This window comes from Typopeltis vanoorti, chromosome 15 (genome assembly GCF_054136105.1).
Source record: "Typopeltis vanoorti isolate ZY-2024b chromosome 15, IOZ_Tvanoo_1.0, whole genome shotgun sequence".
In the NCBI taxonomy this organism is placed as follows: domain Eukaryota; kingdom Metazoa; phylum Arthropoda; class Arachnida; order Uropygi; family Thelyphonidae; genus Typopeltis; species Typopeltis vanoorti.
The window spans coordinates 36,664,647-36,692,205 of NC_143563.1; the positions used below are offsets into that span (position 1 = coordinate 36,664,647).

General features: G+C 34.2%; 1 protein-coding gene and 1 long non-coding RNA gene across 2 annotated transcripts in view; one reads left to right on the forward strand and one right to left on the reverse strand.

Moving 5' to 3' along the window:
- The first annotated feature begins 647 nt into the window (after nucleotides 1-647).
- LOC150098629 (uncharacterized) lies at nucleotides 648-13,401 on the forward strand. The gene is made up of 2 exons (XM_090405372.1): nucleotides 648-928; nucleotides 11,450-13,401. Exon 2 carries the CDS (start codon nucleotides 12,071-12,073, stop codon nucleotides 13,019-13,021), a length of 951 nt encoding a protein of 316 aa, XP_090261498.1. The 5' UTR covers nucleotides 648-928; nucleotides 11,450-12,070; the 3' UTR covers nucleotides 13,022-13,401.
- The window catches only part of LOC150098630 (uncharacterized), a 33,578-nt gene continuing 17,487 nt past the window's right edge, over nucleotides 11,469-27,559 (reverse strand). The window contains exons 2-3 of the long non-coding RNA XR_016549517.1: nucleotides 16,659-16,774; nucleotides 11,469-11,563 (exon numbers count right to left, since the gene is read on the reverse strand). This is a non-coding gene — a long non-coding RNA (uncharacterized LOC150098630). The remainder of the gene's footprint in view (nucleotides 11,564-16,658; nucleotides 16,775-27,559) is intronic.

A 27,559-nucleotide genomic window follows, 5' to 3' on the forward strand; every position in this document is an offset into this window, starting at 1 on the left:
CTATATCTTCCATGAGCACTTGAAATCAGCATTACTTTTTATAACTCTTCCACAACTTTGTGCATTCATTAAATATCGGAATGGTCCTATGTCCTCTCTCTCTCTCTCTCTCTCCCTTAAAGTCTTTGAATCATTGATAGCGTGGGGTTCAGTCGCTATTGAGCTCAGCTGTCTCTCTGTCTTCTAAAAGTTAGCTAGAAAGCTAAAAGAACCCACCTGCTTGTTTTGGGGACAAAAGGCATTTCCTTTTTCTTTCTTTTTTATTTTTTTTAACATTTTGTGTGCATTTTATTGCTAACAAAAGTTGGTCGATTGGTAGATCCTCTGCTACTAATGGTTCACGCAAAAAGTTAAGCAAATTTGAGCCCGGTTAGTAGTTGGAAGGGTTTATCGTTCGATGTTATTAGAACACTCTACCTCGATGAGTGTTTGGACTCCCTAGAGGTGTCACATAATAATAATTATTTTATTTTAAACATGGATTTGACTTTCCCTTGAAAATTCTTTCCTTCTCTATACCCAGTGTTATACTCTTATGGCATAAAATATACGCTTTTTTTTTTTTTTTTCAGTGCCATTTCTAGCCATGGTGGCGTTTCAGGGCCTCGTGTAGTTTTCGATTAGGCGAAATGATAATAAATAAATAACCGAAAATTTGCTCAGAAGATTATTCGTCGGTTTCGATATGTGAAGTGTTAAAAAAAAAAAAAAAACAGATAAAAAAAGAGCTCTTGTTATTATTACATGTGTTCTGTTTGCAGTTGTGAATATTACTTTCGTAAAATAGCTTATTGTGATGTTAAAGCAAACATTGCTTGTTTCACAGTTAATGTGCCATGTTTGGGCGTTGACAACTTTCAATTTAGAATGGCAATATGCTGCTCAACAACAAATAAATTAAAATAGAGAAATCATGCTCTTATTCCAGGTAAAATGATATCCAGACATAATGTGTGTGATGTTTTGAAAATTTTCGATTTGATAGTGATACTACACACACAACAGTAAGTTATCTTCATATATCACATACAGAAACATCCTGGTAATGTCCAACAGAAAGTAGCACTAAAACAAAGCACATTCTGTTCATTAATTTTTCTTGGTTTTAAGTAGATTGTTGTTATCGGGATTATGCAAGATCTATATATTATTATCACATGGCACATCTATGATAGTGCACCCTGTATTATACTAGTCTCTCTTGCATATCTATTTTTATCTGTTAATTTTTGTTTTCTGGCACGAGAAAAAAACACGAATTTCAAGGGGGGGGGGGATATCAGCTTCATATGAGACTGCCTAATTCACCTTCAGAAAAGCCCAAATAAAAATTCTTACAACATAATGAGAATTAAACCTAGATATTTTCCAGTTGAAGGACATGTATTATGTTCTTTCAACTGCAGTACTGTATATAATTTCTGCTGGCTTTAATAAATGTATAAGAACAACTGTTTGTTTAAAAATAATGGACTATGTGATCTGTCATTTAGATTATATATGATTGCTTTAATGGCTTCTGATTAAGAGTATTAAAAAAAAAATTAGTATTTCTTTGTTGATTTTTGTTAAGCAAAAAATAAAAATCCCTAAGAGAGAGAGAGAAGTCAAAAGAAAAAAGCCAGAAAATCCACTAGAAACAGCAGGCAGTGTTTGAGCTGCTGAGAAAGGGGAGAAAAGCAATAAAACCATTTTTTTTAAATAATAGACTCTTCAAAGTCATTACCTAATCCCAAATAGAGAGGGGGGGAGAGTAATGATCACACACTGAGTGACAAAAATTGTCTACTACCTTGAACTACAATACGTTTCAAAACTATGGGATTAAAATCATTTAAGAATTGATATATATATATATATATCAATTCAACCATTTCAATTGGGTGTGCTATTGCATGGCTTATGCAACCCATGCTACAAAATTGATGTCAATTTGACTGTACGAGTGCACTTTTCTTGATGTATGAAAGTTTTAAGAGCATAGTTCATCAGCGCTCATCTTAATTGATCTGATGCAACTAACTGTAGGATAACTTTAAATACTTCAATTTATTAATTAATTATAACCAAATCTGCATAGAGTGGGGAACATGTGTTTATTTGAAGATATATTCATAATAATGAATGAGAATACTATATTTGAATTAGTCAAAGGTTTAAATATCATAGTAAATTTGGAATACGAGGACGAAACTACCTCCTTTGACTAAATCATACAATATGCGAGAGCTCTGGCAGAAAACGGAATATTTAGTAGATCGTCAACACTGTTTCCCATTGTAAATATGGATTAATTATTTATAGAAAATTATATATCACTTCATGCACGCAAAATAGATGAAACTCAGGAAACAAAAAACAGTAATTCATGAGAAATGACAACGTTCAATTGGATTAGTTGACACAATAACCAATCACAGCCACTAATTTCTAGGTGCTATTGTTTCAGCACACACCCTGCCTCTCCTTCTGGGTGGTTTAAAACCACAGGAATGTTAAGAACTTGACCACTGTAAAATGTGTATATGTTCAAAGGGCTTAAAGGTGTTCGTATTTGTGACCACACACTCAGGCAATTAATGCGAAGGTGATACAATATTTACGGATCGAAAAGTGCCATCTTCATGAAGCATTATTATATTCTGTTTAATTTTAGGAATTGCACAAAGCCAGAAAACAATTAGGGAAATCTTTAGCAGGAATGGATGCAAAAATATATCAGTGATATTGCTATGCTGTGGGTGTGCGCCATACACCTAGTACTCCCTGAATATACGCCCCTGATATATATATATATATATTTTTTTTTCAAAAATAGATTTAATGACTTAAAAACCGAGATTACTTATAAAGATTTAATAAGAATAACACAACTAGTTTCGGCTTATAATAGCCTTCATCAGGTATTCTTAAAGGAAGAGAATAGTAATAAACATTGAAGTATCTAAAAACTTGAAAATACAGGTAAAAAATTGCCACACATAATTGATACATAAAAACGTATTTTTTCAAGTTGTTCTAACAGGCGTGCCATTGTTTATTGCAAGTGTGCGTGCAGACTCACGTGAACGCCAATATTGAATAACTGCAGCATTGCTCTCTGGGATGTTATAACTCAAATTGTTGTTTAAGTGGACAGGATTCAGAAGGATTTCCCTTGATTCTATAATTTTTCTCTCAAACTCATCATCAGAGCGAAAAATATTTTCTGATCTATCCCAGCAAACGGAGTGGCTTTGTTGATCTTCATTAGGATTATTTGAAAAAAGAACATGACTGGATAATGCAGTTGCATATGATCTTTTGCAAGAGATGTCTCTTTTATGCTCTTCTATACGTTGCTCAACAGAGCCACTCTGTTTGCTGGGATAGATCAGAAAATATTTTTTGCTCTGATGATGAATTTGAGAGAAAAATTATAGAATCAAGGGAAATCCTTCTGAATCCTGTCCACTTAAACAACAATTTGAGTTATAACATCCCAGATAGCCATGCTGCAGTTATTCAATATTGGCGTTCACGTGAGTCTACACGCACACTTGCAATAAACAATGGCACGCCTGTTAGAACAACTTGAAAAAATACAATGTTTTTATGTATCAATTATGTGTGGCGATTTTTTACCTGTATTTTCAAGTTTTTAGATACTTCAGTGTTTATTACTATTCTCTTCCTTTAAGAATACCTGATGAAGGCTATTATAAGCCAAAACTAGTTGTATTATTCTTATTAAATCTTTATAAGTAATCTCGGTTTTTAAGTCATTAAATCTATTTTTGAAAATGTATCACAACAACCGAGTTGAAGCATATAATCACACACACACACACATATATATATATATATATATATATATATATCAATTCTTAAATGATTTTAATAAAATGGTTCTCTGTCTGCTACCTTTTATATTAAACCCATATTCTCTGGAAGCTACACATTATGCCACTCAAAAATATGGACTGATCGAAACATGACAACATTATCTGCCTCAGATGCACTTCTTTAACAAGAAATCTTAATTATTTAATAAACATCTTAAAATAACTCGAACATCAACCATTTGTTTTTTATTTTATATGAAAGGCACCACTGTGTGTGTTGCTAAAATTCTCAAAACATCCCAGTTGAATGCCATTCTTTCATGATATCCTCTAGTTACTTAAGAATAAACTAGATAACTGGTATTGATCAAATCCCTTTGCTGCCACTGCCACTTATCTTACTTTAGTCAAACTGGAAATTCAGCTGGAAAGTGGATCTCTATAATTGGGTTCATAAATCTGATCTGGCCCAGTGTGGAGTTATGCTAGTCTTACAATTCTTTGAAATAATTCAAGATTACTGCATCAGTCTATACATTTTGCCATTGATGCATTTGTTCTCTCCTCCAATCTTTCTCAGAACTCTCATATCTATGGTCTCTAATCATTGATCAAGTGCTTTATTTCTAACCCAGCTCTTATGAGATTCATAACTTAAAACTGGTTTGAACACTATTGTATTTTTGTTTAGTGTATTGGCTGATTTTGCTCTTATTCCATATCAGTTTATTCAAACTGGCTCTCCACCATCGAATCATTATTTTAGTATTGTTAAATGTTTTTAATTCCATTAATCCTGATAAAGTTGCATTTCAAAGATGGCCATTATTAACCACACAGTTATAATCAGTTGTGTTTGAATTCCCATTATTCTGTTAACTTCTGCACTAATGATGCTTAGATACTCGAAGCAAAATATCTACTGTTAATTATTTTTAATTAAATAAATTTTTAATTTCTTCATTGCAATATATATTCTTAGTAAACTGTTTTGTTCTGCTCTTGATAATATACATAATGCTTGATAAAGTCATAATAAAAAATAAAATAAAGTAATAATGCATGACTTAGTTTTTCTGCATACTTACTTTGCCTGTTTAGGTCATCTGGTTGACAGACCCTTCCTCTATAATAATAGCACCTGTGTAGTGCAATTAGAAAAATGACTGTATATTGCGCTCTTTGGAGGTAGCAGGGTTTTTCTCCCAGAAACTCTGGTTTTGCATTCTGTATACAGGCAAATTGGTCATCAGAAGACACAATTTTACAGACAAAAAAAATACTGTTGTCTTGGTGATGGGTGGTAGATGGTGTTGATGTTTATTGTAGTTGTGTGTATGTATGGGAGTACTCTCCCACGATGAGTCCTTGGACTCCTTGGAGGTATCACATAATAATAAAACTGCTTGGTATCACTACTAATTATTATTAATACTAGACCTCCATGGAGTCAAAAGACTCATTGTGAGAGGCAAATGCTGTAACACACAAAGCTCATCAATGTGCTTTAAGCTCATTCGATGTGTCTACATTCACCACAATGTCAGGCAACATTCCATTCACCAACTACTCTCTATTCAAAGAACCTGCTTCTTATGCCCCTGCTCACACCCTCCTTATACAGCTTCAAGATATGTCTTCTTGTTCTACCCCCCCATTCTCTCATTTTGCAAAAAATTTCTTTCACATTAATCTGGTAACAACCCTTATCAACTTAAATGCTTCAATAAATTAAAAATTCCAAGAAATTATATTCTTGGTTTAATCCTTTATCCAAGTGTAAGTAAACAAAGTTTGCACCAGTACTATTTTCAGGACTGGGCAACTCGTATATAGCAGCTAATGATTTCGCATCACTTGCCTTAGTATCACATAATGCAAAGCACATATCTTTACGGACATGAATAATGCTATGCATTATGGTAAGGGGGGTCACTACCCAGACCGGTTTCAACCTTTCATATCTCCTCTTTTCCTCCTATTTACAAGACTTTGCAACTGCATTCCCTCAATCTGTCCTCATGTCCCATATCCAAAAGATCAGTTATGACCTTAGTCAGTCTTCTCTGGACCCTTTCTAGTATATCCTCATCACCATGAAAACCTGGGGACTAAACCTGTACACAATAATCCCTCTTGCTTGCCCACCATTCTCTCATCTCATTCTCTACATTTGAGCTTCTGAGCTTTCTTCACAATGAGAATGAAACATCTTGATGAACTGCTCATTGAATACCTTGACTGTCTCCTCTGCAGCAGTTACCATTCTCCCACTTTCATACACTAACATCTTATATCTTGGCACATCATCTTGCATGACCCATGCTGACAAGCACAAAGAATACTACTGTTATTAACTCACTTTTGTATCCTATCTCTCACCAACCTCCCTAATACCTTGACTACAGCTTTAGATATACACATCAGTCTATAATTTGTTGCCTTAACTAATCATTCTTCTTTCTACTTGCCACATATCAAAAAAACTTATGAGGATTTTTCTTGGCCTGATTTACTAATTTCTGCCTGTACTGCACTTTTGTTGTCCTACCAACTAAAATACTCTCCTGGCCTGCTCATTATACTCTTCATGCAACTGATTATTACCATTATTCATCTGGTGCTACCTCCAAAGTGCCCTTCTTCCAGATTTTATTATTATTACGTGACACCTCCAAGGAGTCCAAATACTCATTGAGGGAGGACACCTACTCTACAACTCTCCATCTCCATCTCCACTACTCAACCCACCAACTACAGCAAACGGCAACTACCATCATCATCATCATCTACACCAACGGCATCTGTCCACCACCACTAGTATTTTCACAGACAATCACAAACATCCATGCTCATAGCGGGATTCGAACCCACTGCCTTTCTGCTGGAGAGCAGATACTCTAACTACTCAGCCAACTAGGCTGGCCAAAACAATTAAAAACATCCATGTCCACGACGGGATTTGAATCCACAGCCTATCGGTTGGAAAGCAGGTACACTCACCACTCGGCCAAACCAGTCTGACTTTCATGCTTATCTCATTCATCCATTTTACACCTACCTTCAGTCTTTTGATCTTCAGAATACATTCACACATTGATGCTGTCATGTATTTCTCTGTCACTTCCCAAGCATAATTATCCTTACTGCTCAACTTCTCATTCCATGCTATAGTTCTAAGCTGTCTCCTAAGCTTGTCACAGTCACCAACCTTGTACTTCCACATATGTCCTTTCCTCACAGAAGTCTTCATATGGCTTCTGGTAGATAGGCTTATAGGTTGGTTACTAGTAACTATTATTTTTTAGGAAATAAAGTATACAAAAATATTAATTATAAAAACTTTAATTAATACTTTCCCTCATATGGCTAGCTACACCCATGTTTTCTTAATAATAATAATATTATTTATAATTATTAATTAATTTTACTGATTAATGTGTCATGTAATATTTTAAAAAATGTTGCAAAATGGCTTTTATATATATACATATATATAACTTACCAAGACATCTGACTCCATAAAAATCTCCATGTTTAGAAAATCTACACACAGAATTTTAAGAAAGTTTAACATAAAAATGTGCTTCTCTACTCTCCCCAAATTAAGATCAATTATAAGCAAACACAAACCAGCTCACAACCATCTTCACATCACTATCCAGCATAGAAAGTGGGTATCATCTCAACTCTAGTGCATCGTGCCAGATCTGTACTGTCAGATGATGAAGAGCTAAAAAATGAACTATAACATCTAAAAAGAACCTTCACGAGTAATGGCCTCTTCAAAAACTATTAACAAGCATCTATAAAGCCACCATCAAAACAACTCAGAAACACAGGACAACCCCAAAGGTTATATCTCCTTACCATACATCAGCTCGCTCTCCAAGAAACTACGAAGAATTTTAAGAAAGTTTAACATAAAAATGTGCTTCTCTACTCTCCCCAAATTAAGATCAGTTATAAGCAAACACAAACCAGCTCACAACCATCTACAGTTCCCAGGAGTGTACAAAATTACGTGCGACTGTAGTAAGCCATACTATGGCCAGACTGAGAAATCCATCCTCTTACATCTCGAAGAACACCGGAGAGACATTGCCTACAAAAGAACTAGAGCAAGTGCCCTGTCAAGCCATGTCCTGTTTTCAGTAAACACAAATAATGAAGGCCACCAACATGAGATAAACTAGACAACAACTTCAAACCTTCATATATGCCACAACGAGGTAGAACGGCGCATAGTCGAGTCTAAGGAAATTGTTATGGACCCTCATCATATAAACAGTAACCTTAGTTACAATTTACCGGACTCATTCAACTCTGCTATCAGATTCTGGCGCACTCGTGAAGTCACACATGCACAGATGCCTAACAATAGAACTTTAACACGGACTGTAGCTCCAGTTCAAAGTTAACTGAAGTTTATAATATTCAAATTTCAGTGACACAATGTTTCTTTATAGTGTTTTTTATTTGCTTTCTGTGTTTCTTAACGCCTGAGGAAGTCGGCCTTCTGACGAAACATGTTGCATTGTGAATAAATTTAATTGTTTGTTCTAACTCTCGGATCTAAGTCAGTTTATAAAAATATGAATATATATATATATATATATATATGTTGATCCTATACATAAGAGGTCAAAGAACTTATAATCTGCCCATCACACCCAGCTCTGATGGGTGTGACATTCAGATCAGAATAGAGAAAGAAGTTTACTGACATTTTCTTGAAGAGTTGCAAGTGGTTTGGTAATTCTTTGTGATGAAGAAGCTGTTCCAGAGGACAGAGGCCGATGGAATAAAAGAGGAAGAGGGGAAGCTGGTTCAGTGTATATGCAGTTGCATGGAAAAGTGATGCTGGGCAACTGCTGCTCTGTTTTAACAGGCCTAACAGAAAGTGAAGGAATGATGTTGACCAATTCAATGGAGCAGTTACCATGGAAGCACCTATAGAACAGACACAGTGCTGAAATATTGCATCTATGGTTGAAGTGAGTCTGCAAGAGAGGGTTCATCCATCAGCCAAACTGCTAACCTCTGGACAGCATCAAGAATTTTTAGAGAGGCTTTAGGTACACCATGCCAAATATATGAGCTGTAGTCTAAGAATGGGTGAATTTGGGATTTGTATAGAGTTAGTAGCTGGGTGGAGGGAAAATAGCAACTTAAGCAGAAAAGAATGCCTAGTTTTTTAGACGTTGAAGAAGCAATTGATGTAATGTGTTTATATCAGGAGAGGGTGAAGGCTAGGACAACTTGTCACCTTAAGTTCCATCAGAATGCAGTCTTGCGCATTCTCTCACAAAAGGGAGCTCAGCTCATCCACCTTTACCTTCAGCAACACACAAATCACCAGACAGAATTAGATCTATCTGCTGACATTAGTGCTCTCCATTCATCCTGCTCATTTGAGGAGGATTAATGGAGAGTTACTTTATCAATAGAACTACTGTAGATGTACTCCCATAGCAGCATTTCTATATGCTATTTTCAGCAATTTGTATTTCACTAGCTGTTTTGCTAATTTAACATAATAATAATAATACAATATTGCTGTGTACTTTGAGATATTTTAAAATTAGCATAAAAACACTTGGTTAACTGATGCCACAGAATGATGCCTGCCTGGTTGGCCGAGTGGTTAGCATATCTGCTCTCCAGCCAAAAGGCTGCTTATTTGAATCCTGCCACGGGCATGGATGTTTGTGATTGTCTGTGGAAATACTAGTAGTGGTGGCAGTAGATGGCGTTGGTGTAGTTGCGGTTAATTGCTCTAGACCAGTGATGGCGAACCTTTCTACCCAGGTGTGTCAAACAATTTTTTTTTTTTTTTTTAAATGTTGACGTGCCACTTGCATACATGCATTATAAATTTAACTACATAATCATAGATGGTGACTTATACGTATCATATTAGGCTATTTATTTAATAGGACATTGATATAAAATCTATGAATTCATATTATACAATTCATTTAATAAACTGAAATTACAAACTTACATTACATTTAATGACTTTTCTGTTGCTGAGTGCTTGTGGAAAGTTGCTTTATAGAAGGGCTACAGTATGTACACATTTTAATGCTATATAGGCAGTGCTCAAATCATTGCTCAATCTATTTTTCCCTTTCGATTTGATATTATTTAAGGCAGAAAATAGAGTTTCACAAGAGTATGTAGAAGAGAAAATTGTTAGAAGAGCTTTAGGAAAGATGTTAAGAGCATGAAAGTTTTTGGGAAGGCTATTCCACACACTTAGAATTTCACAATCTAAATTTTTACATGCAGTATCATGCAGACATTCCTGCTCAAGTTCTTCTAATTCATTTCTAAGAGCAATAAACTTTCTTTTCCAGATAGGATTACACTGGAAGTCGGCTAGTTGCATTTCTAGATCTTTTATATCCAACTACTCAAAGCCATCTAATTTAAGATCCATGAATTCTGTTTCATCAGGATACTTTATGAATTGGATTGTTTGTTCCAATATTCGAAATTGCTCAAATCTAGAAGAAAACTGCTCAGTTACTGACTTTAGAACTTCGATAGATTGGTTGATATGTTGTTCACGATTTTTGGGGCTGGTTTCATTAAAAAAATTTTCACTCTTGGGAAATACTTAAAATTGTTACTTTCTAAATCACGTTGAAATATTTTGAGTTTATTCTCAAAGCCAAAACCTACCTTCGCCTTAACTGACGATCTTACACGATTTATCGCAGTTTTTTCATCAGAATACCAATATTTTTCAACATCCAAGGTGTGTCACCTGAAACCCTCAAGTGTGTCAGTGCTGACACGTGTGTCATAGGTTCGCCATCACAGGTCTAGACGGAGAGTTGTAGAGTAGGTGCCCTCCCTTGATGAGTCTTTGGACTGCCTGGAAGTGTCACGTAATAATAATAGTAATAACCAATGCCTTAGCTTAATTTATTCATCCTGCACAAACACAGTTTGCATCATGATACTACCAAACTTATAGTTAATATAAAGTATACTCCCAGTACAGATACTGTTTTGGAACAAACCTTTTTACATAATTATTTTTGTAGTATTTCATTTTGAAGAAGCCTGAGATAATCTGACACAGCATTTATAGGTCTTTATAAATCATATTAACCAGCCATGACGTCTATAGATGTCCAGCTAAATTTGGATAAAATTCTGTAACACCCGTTGAATAACATGGATAAAAAGTACAATTTGGTGTCACTATTTCATCCACCTCGGCTGGTAGGGAGGTTAAAGAAATAAATGTACATTAGTAGTAATAATTTTTAAGATAAAAAATTTACTATTCCTAATCCTTACTTGATATTACCCTTTTATTTGCAATGAGATAAATAAGTAAAACCCTTTTTGAATCATGCATCTGTCATTAGAAAACTTGTTTTAGAATGGCCAAGGAAGATGAACTTCATATAAAGTGGCAGAAAAATCAAACAGACAAGAAAAGTTTGTCAGCAAACAATACAATAGCATTATTTACATCATTTAATTTTTATAATGAGTATCAAAACCTTAAGGTTATGCTTAAAATTGACCAGTATGATTGAATAATCTATGTTTTGGAATGTTTACACTACAGTTGATAAACTTTTTAATTTTTTTTATTTCAGATAACAAGAGTTATACAGTCTTTTGAAATCTATCTGGTGATGCATTCTTTTGAAACGTCAAAAGGCTTTAAAGGGAAGATTTTTGCTGATTAACGTTCCTCGGCTGAAGAAAATCTGCAAGACAAAACTAGTTTATCTATCATTAATTATTTTATATTTTAATATATATAACTCTCAAAACATTAGAGAGTTACCTATTATTTTATTAAGAATATAAAATTGTTTTATCTAAGGGTAAAAAAAATGATCCCTTTCATTATTTTTTTCTATCAATTTTGCATTTTAATCAAAATAGGAAGATTTCAAGAATTGTGTAGCAACCTACATGAAGTGTAAACTGGCTGTTTACACTAGCAGAATCACAAATAACTGATTTCATTTTTATTAGAAATTTTGATTGAGGATAGACTAGAGATTAGTCTGACAAGTTAATTTGTAGAACGCTGCCTCAAGCAAATGGAAACTCTTGACTTTGAAGAATTTAAAAATTGTGACAAAATTATGGTCAAACAGTTCTACAGTTAGTCACACTAAAAAATATACAAATAACTGTTGATGAAGTTTAAAAATATGGAAATTATAACAAGTGATTTTTGATCACCAAAATTTAACATACCCAACATGAATGACCATGCTGAAAACCTCTTAACATGTGAAATATGTGATAAGACATTTTCACATTTAACAGCTCTGAAAAAGCATATATCAAATCATAACAGTGAGAAATCGTTTGTATGCAAAATATGTGACAAAGCATTTTCACAAATAGGAAATCTCACGGTTCACATGCGGACTCACACTAATGAAAAACCTTTTAATTGTGAATCATGTGGCAAAACATTTTCACAAATAGGTAATCTCAGAGTTCACATGAGAAGCCACAGTAATGAAAAACCTTTTACCTGTGAATTATGTGGAAAAGCATTTTCACGGAAAGAAAATCTTATTTCACATGTAAGAAATCATACTAATGATAAGCCATTTACTTGCGATATTTGTGAAAAATCATTTCCAAAATCAGCGCATCTGAAGATGCATATGAGTACTCATACTACTGAGAAAATGATGTGCAAATTTTGTGACAAAGAAGTTACAAGTACGAATCTTAAAATTCATATGAGGTTTCACTCTAATAGCAGTCTTTATACCTGTGAAATATGTGGAAAAGCATTCTATCAATCAGGAAATCTGAAAAATCACATAAGAATTCATACAAATGAAAAACCTTATACTTGCGAAATATGTGGAAAATCATTTACAGCATCGAGTACTCTTAAAAACCATATAAGAATTCACACTAATGAAGAGACGTTTATATGTGAAATATGTGGCAAAGCGTTTACAAACAAAAGGAACCTTATGGCACATTTGAGAACTCATACTAACACAAGGCCTTTTACGTGCAAAATTTGTGGAAAAGCATTTTCATTATCAGGACATCTAAAAAATCACCTAAGAATTCATTCAAATGATAAACCTTTTATGTGTGAAATATGTGGAAAATTATTTACAGAATCAGGCCATCTTAAAAATCATATCAGAATTCATAACAATGAGAAATCATTTGAATGAGAAGCAGTTGCTTCATTAATAAATCTCATCATGAAATTTAATAATAAAGGAAATATGCACAAAATATAAAGAGTTTTTTTTGAAAAGGTTTTTTTGGATCAGGCTAAGTTAGATGTTAGATCTTTTTAAGCCTATTGTATCTTTATTTTGATATATTTTTGTACAGAATTACATTTGTCTAATAGTTGTTTAAAAAATTAAGGAGAGAAAATTTGAGAGTTTTGAAAAATTTTAGAAAATTTTAAGACAAATTTCTCATTTAAAATTGTACTGCAAATTTGGGAGAGAAAAATTCTGTTTTTTTTTTTGTTTTTTTTTTATAAAAGTTGTCTCTGCCATTAATTGTTCAGTGTAATGCTTTTAGATTAATCATAACTTATTTGAACCATGCTTATAGATCATTTTAGAATCTTTACTTAAAAATTAAAACCATATAAAACAAGTCGTTGTCTTTTTTTGTAGCACATGACTATTAGAGTATAGTAAAAATCTTTTTTTGGTATGAAATGTATTATAAAGCAAATGAAGTCGGAAATTCTCCATGTATCTAAGTAAACATTTGAAAATATATCCTCAGTGGGTTAAAAAGATAGTACATTTTAAAGTATTCTGCTAATCCGAAATGAAAGAAAACGAAAAAATATGATCTGTTTTATTCTAATATCAACACTCCTTTTTTTTTTGCTGTTTCATTTTGTGCCATTCTTATGTTTGTTTTTTCACTAGTCATTTGATTTCATGAATTCTTACATCGGTATTCTGCATTTAACAAGAGAAATTGCATTTGTTTATTTATTTATTTATTTATTATTATTATTTTATATATATATACAGGAATCCCAACCATGAACTGCTTGAAACCTTTAGTAATATGGTTGGCCAAGAGCTTGGCCACCTTTGCTGCGAGTTGCCTGGTGTTGTACTACCTTACCTGAGTCCTGAAGATATTTTCAGGCGCAAACTTTGTTTGCTCACACTTGGATAAAGGATTAAACTAAATTTATTATAGTCTAACCAAGTGCAAAATCAACTTTCAAAAAAATTATTAAAGAAAATTAACATTTCCTGATTGCAGATCATAGTCTCTAGGGAGTATTGATAGAGTTTGTGCCATAAGATGTTGCAAGAAGGAATAAAGTTTGTGTGAGAGTTGGAAGTTACACTCAGCATTAATAAATTACTGCTCATTTAAAAGAGTACTGAATTATAGATGCAAACCTGTATGAACGGTGCCTATGGAGGTATCTTGCAAAAGAGGACAGAACAGGATTTGTGCAGTGGGGTGGAGTGAATCAGCATAAGAAGATTCATCAATTTCTTGATAATTGGATCAGTATCCATTCCCTTCCCGCTTTTGTTTAACTTTAAGGTGTACCTCGAGGTTTTCAAAATAAATTGCATTTCATGAATCCTGCATGTCCATCATTTGGATTGAAATTGGTACAAAATGTCTTCAAAGTAGAGAGTTGGAAATATTTTGTTATATGTTTTCCTCCCAAATGGCATGCATAAAAAGAAAAGAATTTTTTTAATGTTTATTAAAAAATTATTTTATTTTTACTTTTGAAGTAAAAGTAAAATAATTATTTTACTTTTACTTCAAATTTTGAACATCATTAATGGAGATGGTTTAAGTAATCAGTGGTCACGAGCCAACAAATTATGTTAAAATTATGTTAAAATCCTGTAATTATGTTTGTTTGCCTTTTAGTAGATTTGCTGCAACTTAATGGCAAATTACCTGTCATAGTACCTTTTCTTATTGTATAACTATTAAAATAAGGATGTTTTTAATAAATAAGTAATAGTATAGGAACATTAGGTATATAAGTTACAAAAAAAAAGTAATAGGACTATTATGATAAATAATAGTAATCTGCTTCTGCAGTTAGTAGAATCCCAACTGATTTTAGTTATCAAAAGTCACGTTTATCTAGGCTGACCATATCCTGATTTGACCGGGATGGTCCCTGTGTCCCAGCCGATTTGTAAATTGTGCCGGGAAAACATAATATTATTACTCTTGCTATTGTACATTATCATGAATGGGAGGGAAGTAAAAATAGAAAAACAAATAAGTTAAAAATAACGATGCTGTGCAAAACTCTAGAATATGTGTAATCGATCTGCATCAAGGCCACTTCGATTGTGGCTAGACCATTACTAACTATGAAACTATGTGCACGCAGAATCTATATAGGCATTCAAATCACGTGTCCATGATATAGTATCATGCATGTTTACAATGCTGTTCATCCATTCTAGTAGTGATTCAACATTTATAGAGTAAAAACAATTTTTAAAGTTTAACAGTTTTATTCCAAAAAACAAAATAGACATTTAAAACATACATAATTAATAAAATACTTTTAATTTTTTTTAGGTTAACAGTAAACCTGTTTTGTTTGCTTTTCTTGGAAGAACTGTGCTTAAATGTACAATTATTTTAATGCCAATTAAACAATTTAAAGTTAAAAGTCAATATTAATATATTTGTCATCAGGGTTGGGTCGTGCATAGGCACTGCGGAACTGCAGCACCCCCAATTTTTCTTGATATATAAATATATTTATTAATTTATTTATATTTGCTTGTAATATTTAATTTTATCATTAACAATCCTATACAATTTTCTTATTTTGTATAAAAAATAATAAAAATACATCTTATAGCACTTAGGATAGCGAAGGACACTAGCAGCACTGTGTTTACCACAGTATCATATTGCTACGTGCGCAAGCATATGCACGTCATAGTGAGATGCGAGTTATAAGTGTAATGCGGCACTGTCCGTCGCTCAGTTCCACTGTTGCTTATATGCAGTTAGCACCAGTAGTAGGGTTCATAGCGCTCATGGTGTTTACTCCATCTCTTTAAATATTTGAACATTACAATTAAAGGATTTAATTGTAATGTCCAAAAATCGTAAATCCATTCCTTTAATTGTAATTAAAGGAATGGATTTTATTTTTAAGTAATTTTGAATTATACCAAACTGTATAATTTTATCAATAATAAACAATATTTTTTCATGTTTAAATTTTTTTTTTTAATTTTTGCCATAATTTTGATATTTTATCCAAACACATATACACTGTACTTACAGTGTGTATGTACATTTCGACAGTTGCAGCACCCCCACGATTTCAAGCCATGAGCCGCCACTGTTTGTCATATGAGTTATTATCTTGTATTGAAGCTTCCTGGTTTGGGAAAATCAAAATATGGTCAGCTTACATTTATCCAGCTATTTATTTTATAAGACTGAGCTGTTTTATTCTGGATAATATTTTACATGTATCGAAAGTTTATTTTTAAGTTATTAATTAAAAAAAAAACACTTTCAGTCTTATATAAAGAACATCATTTTCAAAATATCGTTTCTGGAATCAGAGTGGAAGTATTGGGCGAATATGGATACTAAATTTCTAGCTCCTATAACCAGATCATTTTGCCTTCAAATTTAGGCATAAAGAATGCTCATACTGTGATTATTGAAAATAAATAAACCTTCAAGAAGCAATATTTAGGCAAAAATATCAGTAATAAAAATTTCCATATTTATTGGCCATGGCTTCATATGATTTCTTTCTATTCTGAAAAATAAACCAACCAAAAAAATAAAAATAAACAATACCTCATGAAAATATTTTAGAAGTGTTTGTTTCCTCATCAGGCACAGTAGTGTTGAGCCATCGATGTTGTGTTGCTAGTCATCATCATAAAGAAAATAGAGTGGACACCGCATCATTTCTGTAAACATTTTTTAGGATTTTAATACTTTTGGAACTTCTTTTCTCCTCCAAATTTTTTAAAACATGATACTCATTCCATATTATAGATAGTCATCTCTAATTTCTACAACAAATGCATCTACCTCAATAAAAACACTGCCATTTTCAGCATACTCAACGCTATCAAAACAACTTCACTACTGAACAGCGGGAAGGAGTCATGACAAATGGCCATCCCTGGAAGTTACGAAAGGAAACTGTGAGAAAGAGGGTGAGGAGTGGTTTCTTTTCATGGAGGGTGGTTGAACCATGGAATGCATTGCCTGATGGAGTGGTGAGAGCGAGAACGGTCAATGTATTTAAGGAGTGGTATGATAGACTTTGTATTTCCTAGGAGGGACCTCCCTCGATGAGTCTTGATAGACTTGTGTTTTTTTGAAAGGACCACCCATGATGAGTCTTTTGATTCCATGGAGGCCTGAATAATAATAATAATAATAATTAAACAGAATTCAAGCATATGGAAACATGATTTCAGTTGTTTGTTATTGAACCAATGTTTCTGCATACTTTGTAATATAACATTGTCTCATATTTAAGTCTCTTAGAAGTATTTCTGGCCCAGATCCCTGCTTAACCATGTTTTTTTTTTCAAAAGAAGAAATTCTTGGTTAGTGACTGTCATTGAATCAAGCTGCATACATTTACATTTGTTTTGAAAATAACTTGTAAACATTTTTGTGACTTTCAAAATCAGTGAGAATAAGGTTGGCTGAAGTAATGACTTGTAGTCACATGATTAGAAAAAAAATATAAGAGAAACTTGTTATTTTATCTATGTCATAAAAAAAAAAAAAACTATCAAAAGAAATAGAAGGAATAGAAGAAATGAACAGCGTAATGGAAAGAAAGATTAGTTCAGTTAGGTTATCAATTAATATTGCTTATTTTTAAATAGAATCAATTAATCTTTGAGGTACCATTCCAAATGTGTTCCTAGTGTATTCCTCTACCATGTTATAAAGCAGATTTTGTGCATATTAAAATTTGGGAGAGAACATAAAACCTGGAGCAAGAGAGAAAGCTTACTTTTAAATGTTGAGAAATACCATTATCCTAAATTATGCATATTTGAATAAAGACAGCCCACCTTTGTGTGGTATTAACTTTTGAGGAAACAGTAAAATCTTTGGAATTTAATGCTTTCCTATGGGGGTTCAGATATTTTGAAGGTTTGTTAAAATGTGATGTTGAAATAATAATAATGAACACTGGAGTTGAAAAGTTATAAAAACCGTGGAGTAGCAGAAATAATGAATATATTATGATGACAATAAATAAGTATAGCAAAGTGTTCCAAGATGGGAATTAAAATAGCTAAAAATAATTGTGATGGTGGGAACAAATGACTTGATGTAAGTTGGGCAGTGAGAGATATGAGATTTTTGCTTGAGGTGGTACGAAAGAAGACACAGAGAGGAAAGATAGTGTGTGTGTTGCCTAGGTATGATAAAGACGAACTGAGCAGAAGAGCAGTAATATTGAATGACATAATCGCTAGAATGTGTGACGAGAGGACTGGAATATGTGGATGCTTGGAGAGCATTTGAGGACAGAGAGGAATTGTATGCAAGAGACCGCTTGCATTTGAATGAGGAAGGGCGTAGGCATCTGGAGAGATTGCTGTTCTGAAAAAGTCAGTGCGTACCCGGGAGGATGGTAGCAGGGGTGGCCTCTTGTGGGAATGGGTACTTGGGAGAAGGGGGACGACATCAGGTAACACTGAGCCCAGTGGAGTCTAGAGGGGATAATGCTGGGTATAGAAACAACGGCATTTATATGCTATATACTAATGCCAGGAGTATCTGGAATAAGGGAGAGGAATTGGTGGCACAGATCAGCTTGGCCAGAAATTATTGGGATCACTGAGACGTGATTGACAGAAGAGGATATAATAACAGGAATAGAAGTCACTAGGTACAGCATTTTTCGGCAGGATAGGAAGGGAAAGTGTGGTGGTGGAGTACTGCTTATGATAAGTGACGACCTATGTCCTCTAAGAATGGAGACTTTGGAAGGCAGTGACACTCATGATTTTGAAAGCATATGGTGTGAGGTAGAGGTGGGCAAGACAGGATATTTAGTGGGGTGTTGCTACAGATCTAGGAGTACAGAGGGTGGGGACCAGGAAATGTTTAGACAGTTGAGTTTGGCAAGTGCAAGAAGAATGATTGTTATGGGAGATTTTAACTACAGTAGTATAAACTGGGAAGAGGAAGATGCATGTAGCAATAAGGGAATGGAATTTCTAGAATTCTTGAGGGACAAATGTCTTAGGCAACATGTAATAGAGGGAACAAGAGGTTCAAGAGTTTTGTATTTGGTTGTAGCATCAGAAGAGTTGATAATAACTGAGATGACATCTCTCCCATCAGTTGGAGAGAGTGACCATATGGTTTTGACTTGGAAAATGAATAGACATGCAGGAGTCTCAAAGAGACAGGAACATATGTGGAATTATAAGGCAGGTGATTATAATAGTCTAAGACGTCAACTTGGGGAAGTTTCATGGATGGAGGAATTGGAAAGCCAGGATATCATTAGTGTGTGGGAAATTATGAAAGAATATTTGTTAGCAGCAATGGTAAGTTGTATACCACGAGTGAACAAGAGGACACAATTTGGAGTAAAGTGGATGACAAACAATATTAAACAGGAATTGCATACGAAAAAGAGGCTGTGGAAGAGATATTAGGAGACAGGAGAAGAGAAGATGCATGAAGAGTATAAGACACAGGCCAGAAGAGTGACTAGTATGGTAAGGAAGACGAAACTGGAATATGAGAGGAGATTAGTCCTAAGATCCAAAGAAAATCCTAGGGAATTTTTTAGATATGTCGTCAGTAGGAGGAGAAATGACTGTGGAAGAATGATATTGTGGGATAAAAATGGGAATAGCGTGACCAATGCAGAGGATGTAGTAAAATTGTTCAATGACCACTTTATTGGAGTATTTCATCCTGGAGGAGTCAGTTTTAATGCTAGAGGGATAAGGCAGGTTCAAGGTTTAGAGGTACAGGAGGAGAGTGTGTTTCAAATAATGAGTACTCTGGATGTCAGTAAAGCTTTGGGACTGGATGGTATTTCACCACAAGTTTTGAGAGAAAATGTGCTAGGGAACTGACAGTGCCTTTGACCTGGCTTTTCAATGAAAGTCTGGCTACTGGAAAGGTGCCCATGGAATGGAAGGAAGGTAAGATAGTGCCATTGCATAAGAGCGGTAGCAGACTGGAAGTGTCTAATTATAGACCAGTTTGTGTGTCATCAGTAGTTAGTAAGATCTTGGAGAAAGTAGTGAAGGACCGTATACAGCATTGGGCAGATGAGGGTAATGTTATCTGTGAGAGTGAACATGGATTTGTGAAGGGGGGGTGCTCTTGTTTTAGCAATGTGCTAGCCTTTTATGAAAAAGTTACAAGAGCATTAGATGAGGGAAAGGCGTATACTGCCATTTTCTTAGACTTAACAAAGGCATTTGACAGGGTGCCACATGATAAGCTGATATTTAAGTTGCAGCACATGGGTCTGGATGTCAGATTGGTCAACTGGATTCAGAATTCGCTGTCCGATAGGTATCAGAGAGTTGTGTATGGTGGGGCAGTTTCAAGGAAGCAGAGGGTTACAAGTGGGGTCCCACAGGGCTCACTACTGGGACCTATATTGTTTAACCTCTATATCAATGACATTGTCAGTGAATTGCAAGGGGATTCAGTTGTTTGCAGATGATGTGAAGCTGGGAAGGATTATTAGTAATAGTGCAGATGCGGCAGCCTTGCAAGAGGATTTCAATAAGCTAGATAGATGGGCAAATGAATGGGGGTATCGGTTTAATGCAGCAAAATGTAAGGTCTTTAGGTTTGGGAAACATCGATGGGACACTGCATACTCTATGGGATGAGTTATACTGGAGGAAGTAGGGGAGACAAGAGATCTGGGGTTGATGATTGATAGAAACCTGAAATTTAGGGGACATATTGCAAAGGTGGTGAAGGTAACACAGAGGATTGCTGCAATAATGAGAAAGACACTGACCTGCAGAGATAAGAGGGTTATCATTCCATTGTATAAGACCCTGATCAGACCACACTTGGCATATTTTTCTTAGATTTGGTGCCCAGGATTTGAAGGGGATAAATTAACAGTGGAAAGGGTACAAAGGCAGATAACAATGATGGTTTCAGGACCGTACAATGATAGTTATGAGGATTCGCTGAGGGAATGTGGACTGCAGAGTTTGGTGGATAAAAGAAGGAGAGGTGATATGATTGCGACTTTTAAACTGTTGAGAGGTGGTTACAGGGTTGACACTGGGGAGTTCTTTCGCTTGGTTGAACAGCGGGAAGGAGTGATGACAAGGGGCCATCCCTGGAAGTTACGAAAGGAAATTGTGAGCGAGAGGGTTGAGGAGTGGTTTCTTTGCATGGAAGGTGGTTGAACCATGGAATGCATTGCCTGATGGAGTGGTGAGAGCGAGAACGGTCAATGAGTTCAAGGAATGGTATGATAGACTTTGGGGGACCTCCCCTCGATGAGTCTTGATAGATTTTTTGTTTCTTAGGAAGGACCTCTCACGATGAGTCTTTTGACTCCATGGAGGCCTGATTAATAATAATAAAATAACCCTAAAAGAAAAATTAGAATGTGAAAACGAAGTAAAGTCGATGTATTTTAAAAGACCTACAAATTCTAAACACATAATAAAATTTAAATATACATTACATTAAAATGATGATAAAATGACACAAATCTCCCCTTTTATTTGTGTCAATTTAACATTAGTTTGTTCTCTAATACTAATGGAGGATGAAAAGTTATCTACCAGTGTATAGTGTAAGCAGTCAGATCCAACTAATTGCAGATGGAAGAATATAAGAGGAGTTGCTTAGACCTTTATATGAATCTGGTTCTGGTAAAGGTGGTATGACTTCACATTACTTGCCTCAGTATCCCATAATGCAAGGCACATCTCCTTGCAGACATGTATAATGCTATGCATTATGGGAAGGGTCACTACCCAGAACGGTTTCTCCCGTTATTGAGGTCTCATCAGTGGGAGACAGACCCAGAGGTGAGGTGTCATAACACCTTTACCATGAGTTGCCCCAGTCCTGAAGATACTTTAGGTGCAAACTTTGTTTACTTACATTTGGATAAAGGATTAAACTATGTATATAATTTCTTAGTATCTTTAATTTATATTATAACCAAGTGAAAAACTTTTAACAACTAACTATCTCTAATCCAGAGTATTATAATAATAAGGTGAGACACCTTTTGGCAACTCGTATATAAAAATATGACTTCTGCATTACTTCAACCTTGGTATCACCTCACCTCTGGGTCTGGCTCCCACTGATAAGACCTCAATAAAGGTTTAAACCAGTCTGGGTAGTAACCCTTCCCATAATGCATAGCACTATACATGTCTGCAAGGAGATGTGCTTTGCACCACAGGATACTAAGGCAAGTGATGTGAAGTCATACTACCTTTACCACGAGTTGCCCCAGTCCTGAAGATACTTCAGGTGCAAACTTTGCTTGCTTACACTTGGATAAAGGATTAAACCAAGTATATAATTTCTTTTTTAAATAACGAAACCTGTGGTGAGATCATAACTAAAAGAAACACTCGTATTAACCACAGTGATAATTATTTAATAGGAATAACATACAGTTAGGGCGCATGATTACAATAGAATCTAATTAAACATGTGTAATGTGTTACAGAAGTAAAAAAAAAAAAAGTAATAATAATTATTTTACACAATTTTGTAAAATAAATCGGATGCAAATCCAGACTGCAAATACGATGACGTATTTGCAGTCTGGATCATCCCGAACATGAATTACAATTGTTTCTAGATAAAATTAACCTTCTTCATCATTGCATCAACTTTACGTTAGAAAAAAAATCTCCACAGGTATCTCCTTTTTGGATTTACACATTCAAAGGAAAGAAGACGGTTCCATCGCCACATCTGTCTTTCGCAAGCCTACTTTTCGGGTCGCTACATTCACAATTCTTCCGCTCATTATCCATCTCAGAAATCTGGCATTATTAAATCACTAGTTTTCAGAGCACACAAATTCTACTCCTCTGAAGAATCTCTAAACCAAGAATTAGAAGTAATCAAAAATACAGCCATCCTAAATGGATATAATCCTAAAACAACTCAAAAAATCATCAGTCACTTTCCCACACATCAAACCAGACAAGAAGAAGTCCATAGGATTCCCATACTTTACGTCACAGGCATCTCCGAATGTCTTTCTAAAATTATGAAGAAATACAATTTTGCCACTACTTACAAACCTATCAACCAAATTTACAACTTGTTACCTTCTCCTAAGGACAAATTCTCACCTTTAATGTTATCTGGCATTTATGAGATTCCATGCTCATGCAAATTATCTTACTTTGGACAGACAGGTAGGTCTGTTCAGAAATGCATCTCGGAACATCAAGACCACATTCATCTTTTTAAACCGCAGAAATCTGGCCTCTCTCAACACGGAATTGAAAATCCAAGCCATAGGATCCATTGGGAAAAGTCTGAACTTTTACATACATCTTTATATAAACATGAACTTTTATATAAAGAAAGTTCTGAAGCCCTACTACACAGACAAAATTTAAACCGCAACGATGTTCTTACTATTCCTAAAGTATGGGAAATTGTCATACAAAATTGTGTAAAATAATTATTATTAGGTTTTTTTTTTTTTTTTTTTACTTCTGTAACACATTACGCACGTTTAATGAGATTCTGTTGTAATTATGCACCCTAACTGCATGTTATTCCTATTATTGTTTAAACTACTGTACTAATGATGTCCTAAGATACTTAGGATGAAATATTTACAATTAAATAATTTTCACTGTGGTTAATACGTGTGTTTCTTTTAGATATAATTTCTTGGTATCTTTAATTATAGTATAACCAAGCGAAAAACTTTTAACAAATATGTATATATTATTATTATATCTCATCTTCCTTTTACTCTCTTTTACCTTGCAGTGTCGAGGTTTTATTAATCATCAGACCTCAAACCATTCACAAGATAAGGTGGTCAGCCCTACACCCTGGTGTATCCCATGTCCATAGTGTTGAGTTCTCAAGGCCAGTTTGCCTGCTTTGTGGGATGAAAAACCCCAGGATAAACTGGGGAAAAAACCCTACTGTCCATGCCCAAGACCGGCTAACTTGGCTATGGCTGAGGAAGATTCTTCAGCTCCTCACGTCACTGACGGGAATCAAACTGAAGATACTCCTTCTCCAGGCATATAGTTGCGAAGAGCACAGCCACTAGGCTAACCGCGCAGACTTATTATTATGTAATATGTATATATATATAATATAATAATACATATTATATATACACATATTATATTATATGTATATATATAATATGTATTATTATTATTATTATGTGACATAATATGTATATATATAATATATATTATTGTTATTATTACGTGACACCTCCAGGGAGTCCAAAGACTCATAAAGGGAGGGCACCTACTCTACAGCTCTCCGTCTCCACCATTCAATCCACCAACTACAATGAACCACAACTACACCAATGCCATCTACTGCCCACCACCACTAGTATTTTCACAGACAATCACAAATATCCATGCCTAAATATCATTCAAGCTGTAATCAGATACATTAGCATCACTTTCCATCATCTGTTAATTTTCAGTAGTTTCTATTTCTAAAAAATCATGCTAATTACTAAAGAGTGTATTTTTCTGATTTTCATAATAGCCCAATTTTTTTCTCTTCAAAATGGGTGTTTGATTTGCATCTTTTGGTAGTTTATGTGATGTTCATATTTTATATATACTGCATCTTTTGGATGAATTTAACTAACACTTAAAAGATATAAATGACAGATGTTTCATGATTTTTCATTGCATGATGATCTTAAAGCTATATGTAAGGTGCTAATAATAATTCCCAGTACTAACAGGCCTTTAAGGCCCATGACTTTTTGAAAAGTGAAATACCCTAGGCTTTTGAAAAAAACCATAATTTTTGGTTAAGATGGTAAGTCAAGTGCCTAATATATAAGGTAATACTGCCTGTTATATTATTTTCTGTACCAGTAGAAAGCCAGTAATAATAAAACCAAGCAGAAGATGTTTTTTTTCCTTATATGTGCTTGACATTAATTTAAAAAGAATGAGTATTACAGCCAAACAGTTACTAATTTACATTCATATACTCGTGTGTAATGTTCAGTTATATAGTAAAACACTACAGACAAGAATCCATGCATGATATATTTCCCTGAATGTGTATTGCATTCAGGGATCAATTAGGTCATATTAGGTGTTTTGTTGCACAGATTCATAATAACCCTCTCATGATTCCAGTAATTCAATACACTTAATCTGGAAATTTCAGTAGTTTTATTCAGCCTTTTTCGATCAGATACAATATTATATAACCAGTCACTGTTACCAATATGGCACGATTAACATGACTGATTTTTACTTGTGTCTGAAATATGTAATATAATTGTTAAGTATACAAATATTTAGTTTTCATGGTGACGATATGTTGGAAAGGGTCCAAAGAAGATTCACAAAGGTTATCAGTGGTCTTTGGAATGTGGAGTATGAGGATAGATTGAGAGAATGTAAGTTGTAAAGCCTTGTGAATAGGAAGAAGAGGGAGGTATATGATCAAGACATATAATCTAGTCAGGGGTTGTTATTAGATTGACATGGAAGAGATTTTTCATAGAATGAGAGAGGGGTTAGAACAATAGGCCATTGCTGGAAACTGTATAATAAAGAGGGGTGAGCAGAGGAGTGAGGAGAAGGTTCTTTGCATGGACAGTGGTTGGTGAGTGGAATGCTTTGCCTGAGTGTGCTGTGAACATAGACACATTTAATTGTTTTAAGGCACGGTTGGATGAGCATTGTGTGAAATAGTGTGTACCTCCCACAATGTCTCTGACTCCATGGAGGTCGGATATTAATAATAATAATAATTGCTATTATTATAATTAATAAAAACAGTGCATAGACTTTGAGTGTAGGCAGGTGCTGTTCAATCAAAGATTTTTTAATGTCTCATTAACTTCTTATTTCAACCCATGGATGAAATATTAAGAGTTACTTTTTAACTTTCATGAGTTGTTAATTTCTGATATTACAGTAAATTCTTACTGTAGCAAACACCACAATAATTCTATAACATTAAGCTACTTCTTAAAAATCTCAGCCAAAATATCATAGCATCAATGTTATGCTAAAGGAAATTCACTGAAATTGGATTGGCCTTACAAGTTTACCATAGCAAGAGTTGATGTCATTAATTGTATCAAGTTAGCAGTTTATTGTAAACATTTAAATATTATGATTTTTTCTGTACAGTGAAACTAACTTGGCATCCAGACTTCTTGGAATCAGATAGGTCATATTAGGTTTCTCGTTGTCCAGATTTATTATGGTCTCATGATTCCAGTAATTCAGTGCACTTTAATCTAGAAATTTCAATAGTCTGTTTTCCTTTTTCAACTGAATACAATATTGTATAACCATTTGCTGTTACTAATATGGTACAACATTCTTGATTTTTACACTGGTATGAAAGCAACTTGTAGGCATGCTTTCATCTATTTACATCCACTTTAGCTTAGTCGTCAAAAGTTTTGTGAAATCCATCTAAATATGTGATGTTAACAAGTATTGCAACATTGAAGTGCATTACAATATGTAATACTGGATGCTTCACTTCCTAACTTAAAGTGTTAGAAATTTTCATTATTATTTTCTTTTGATTATTAATTGATGGTTTTCATTCTTTACCATGGGTAGGTATAGCTTGCATTATTATGACACACAGTATTACTTAGAAGCATTGCTAGACCCATCAGATTCTCTGTTTTGTAAGTTTTGATATATGGCAACAATAGTGTTGATAACCATATAGTTATCAACAGTAGAAAACATATGAAAGTTTCTTTCTCCAACTCTTCCTCATGCAAAACAAACTGGCTGATGAAAATATTATTTAATACACATGCATTGTCTCATGCCGTGAGCAGCCATAATATCATTCTAAATACCACAACCCAAGCATATTTCACATCATAATTTTGAAAAAAATTACAGAATTTATTTAAATAACAGAATATTTTTCAACTCTTTAGAGAATGATGTAGCTGTTAATACCCACTTAGTGAGTAGCATAACTGCAGTAGATTCTCACTTCATACAAACCTCATTCTAGAGAATATTTTTATACAGACTTCTAAAAATGTCCTTGCCCAAACCCCATGGTATCGATACTATGATAAAGAAAATTCACTGTAGCAGAGATTCCACTACAACCAACTATTTCTTTCATCCCCTCAAGTTTGCTACAGTGCAAATCGACTGCACTGTACCATAAAAACCTCGTGACCTATGAAAATAGGAAAACCTGGGAAATTAACAAAGCTCCTTGCAAAGGGAATAAAACTGAAAAATCAGTTACTCCACTGTGCCTGTTGTAAAGCCGCTTGTATTTTCTCTATATTTCTAACATAAATCTGAGTAGAATTAAAAATATAAGTCAAATATAAGAAATGTTCATAAATTTTTTCCTCTATGCTCAACATGTCCTTCCTTATTTTCTTTAAAAATTGCATTCTTCTTTTGAAATTAATATCCTACACTATTTTTCAGTTTAAATCTGGATGAATTTTGCTTAACTGTGATCTATAATGTTCAAAATTAAAGCAA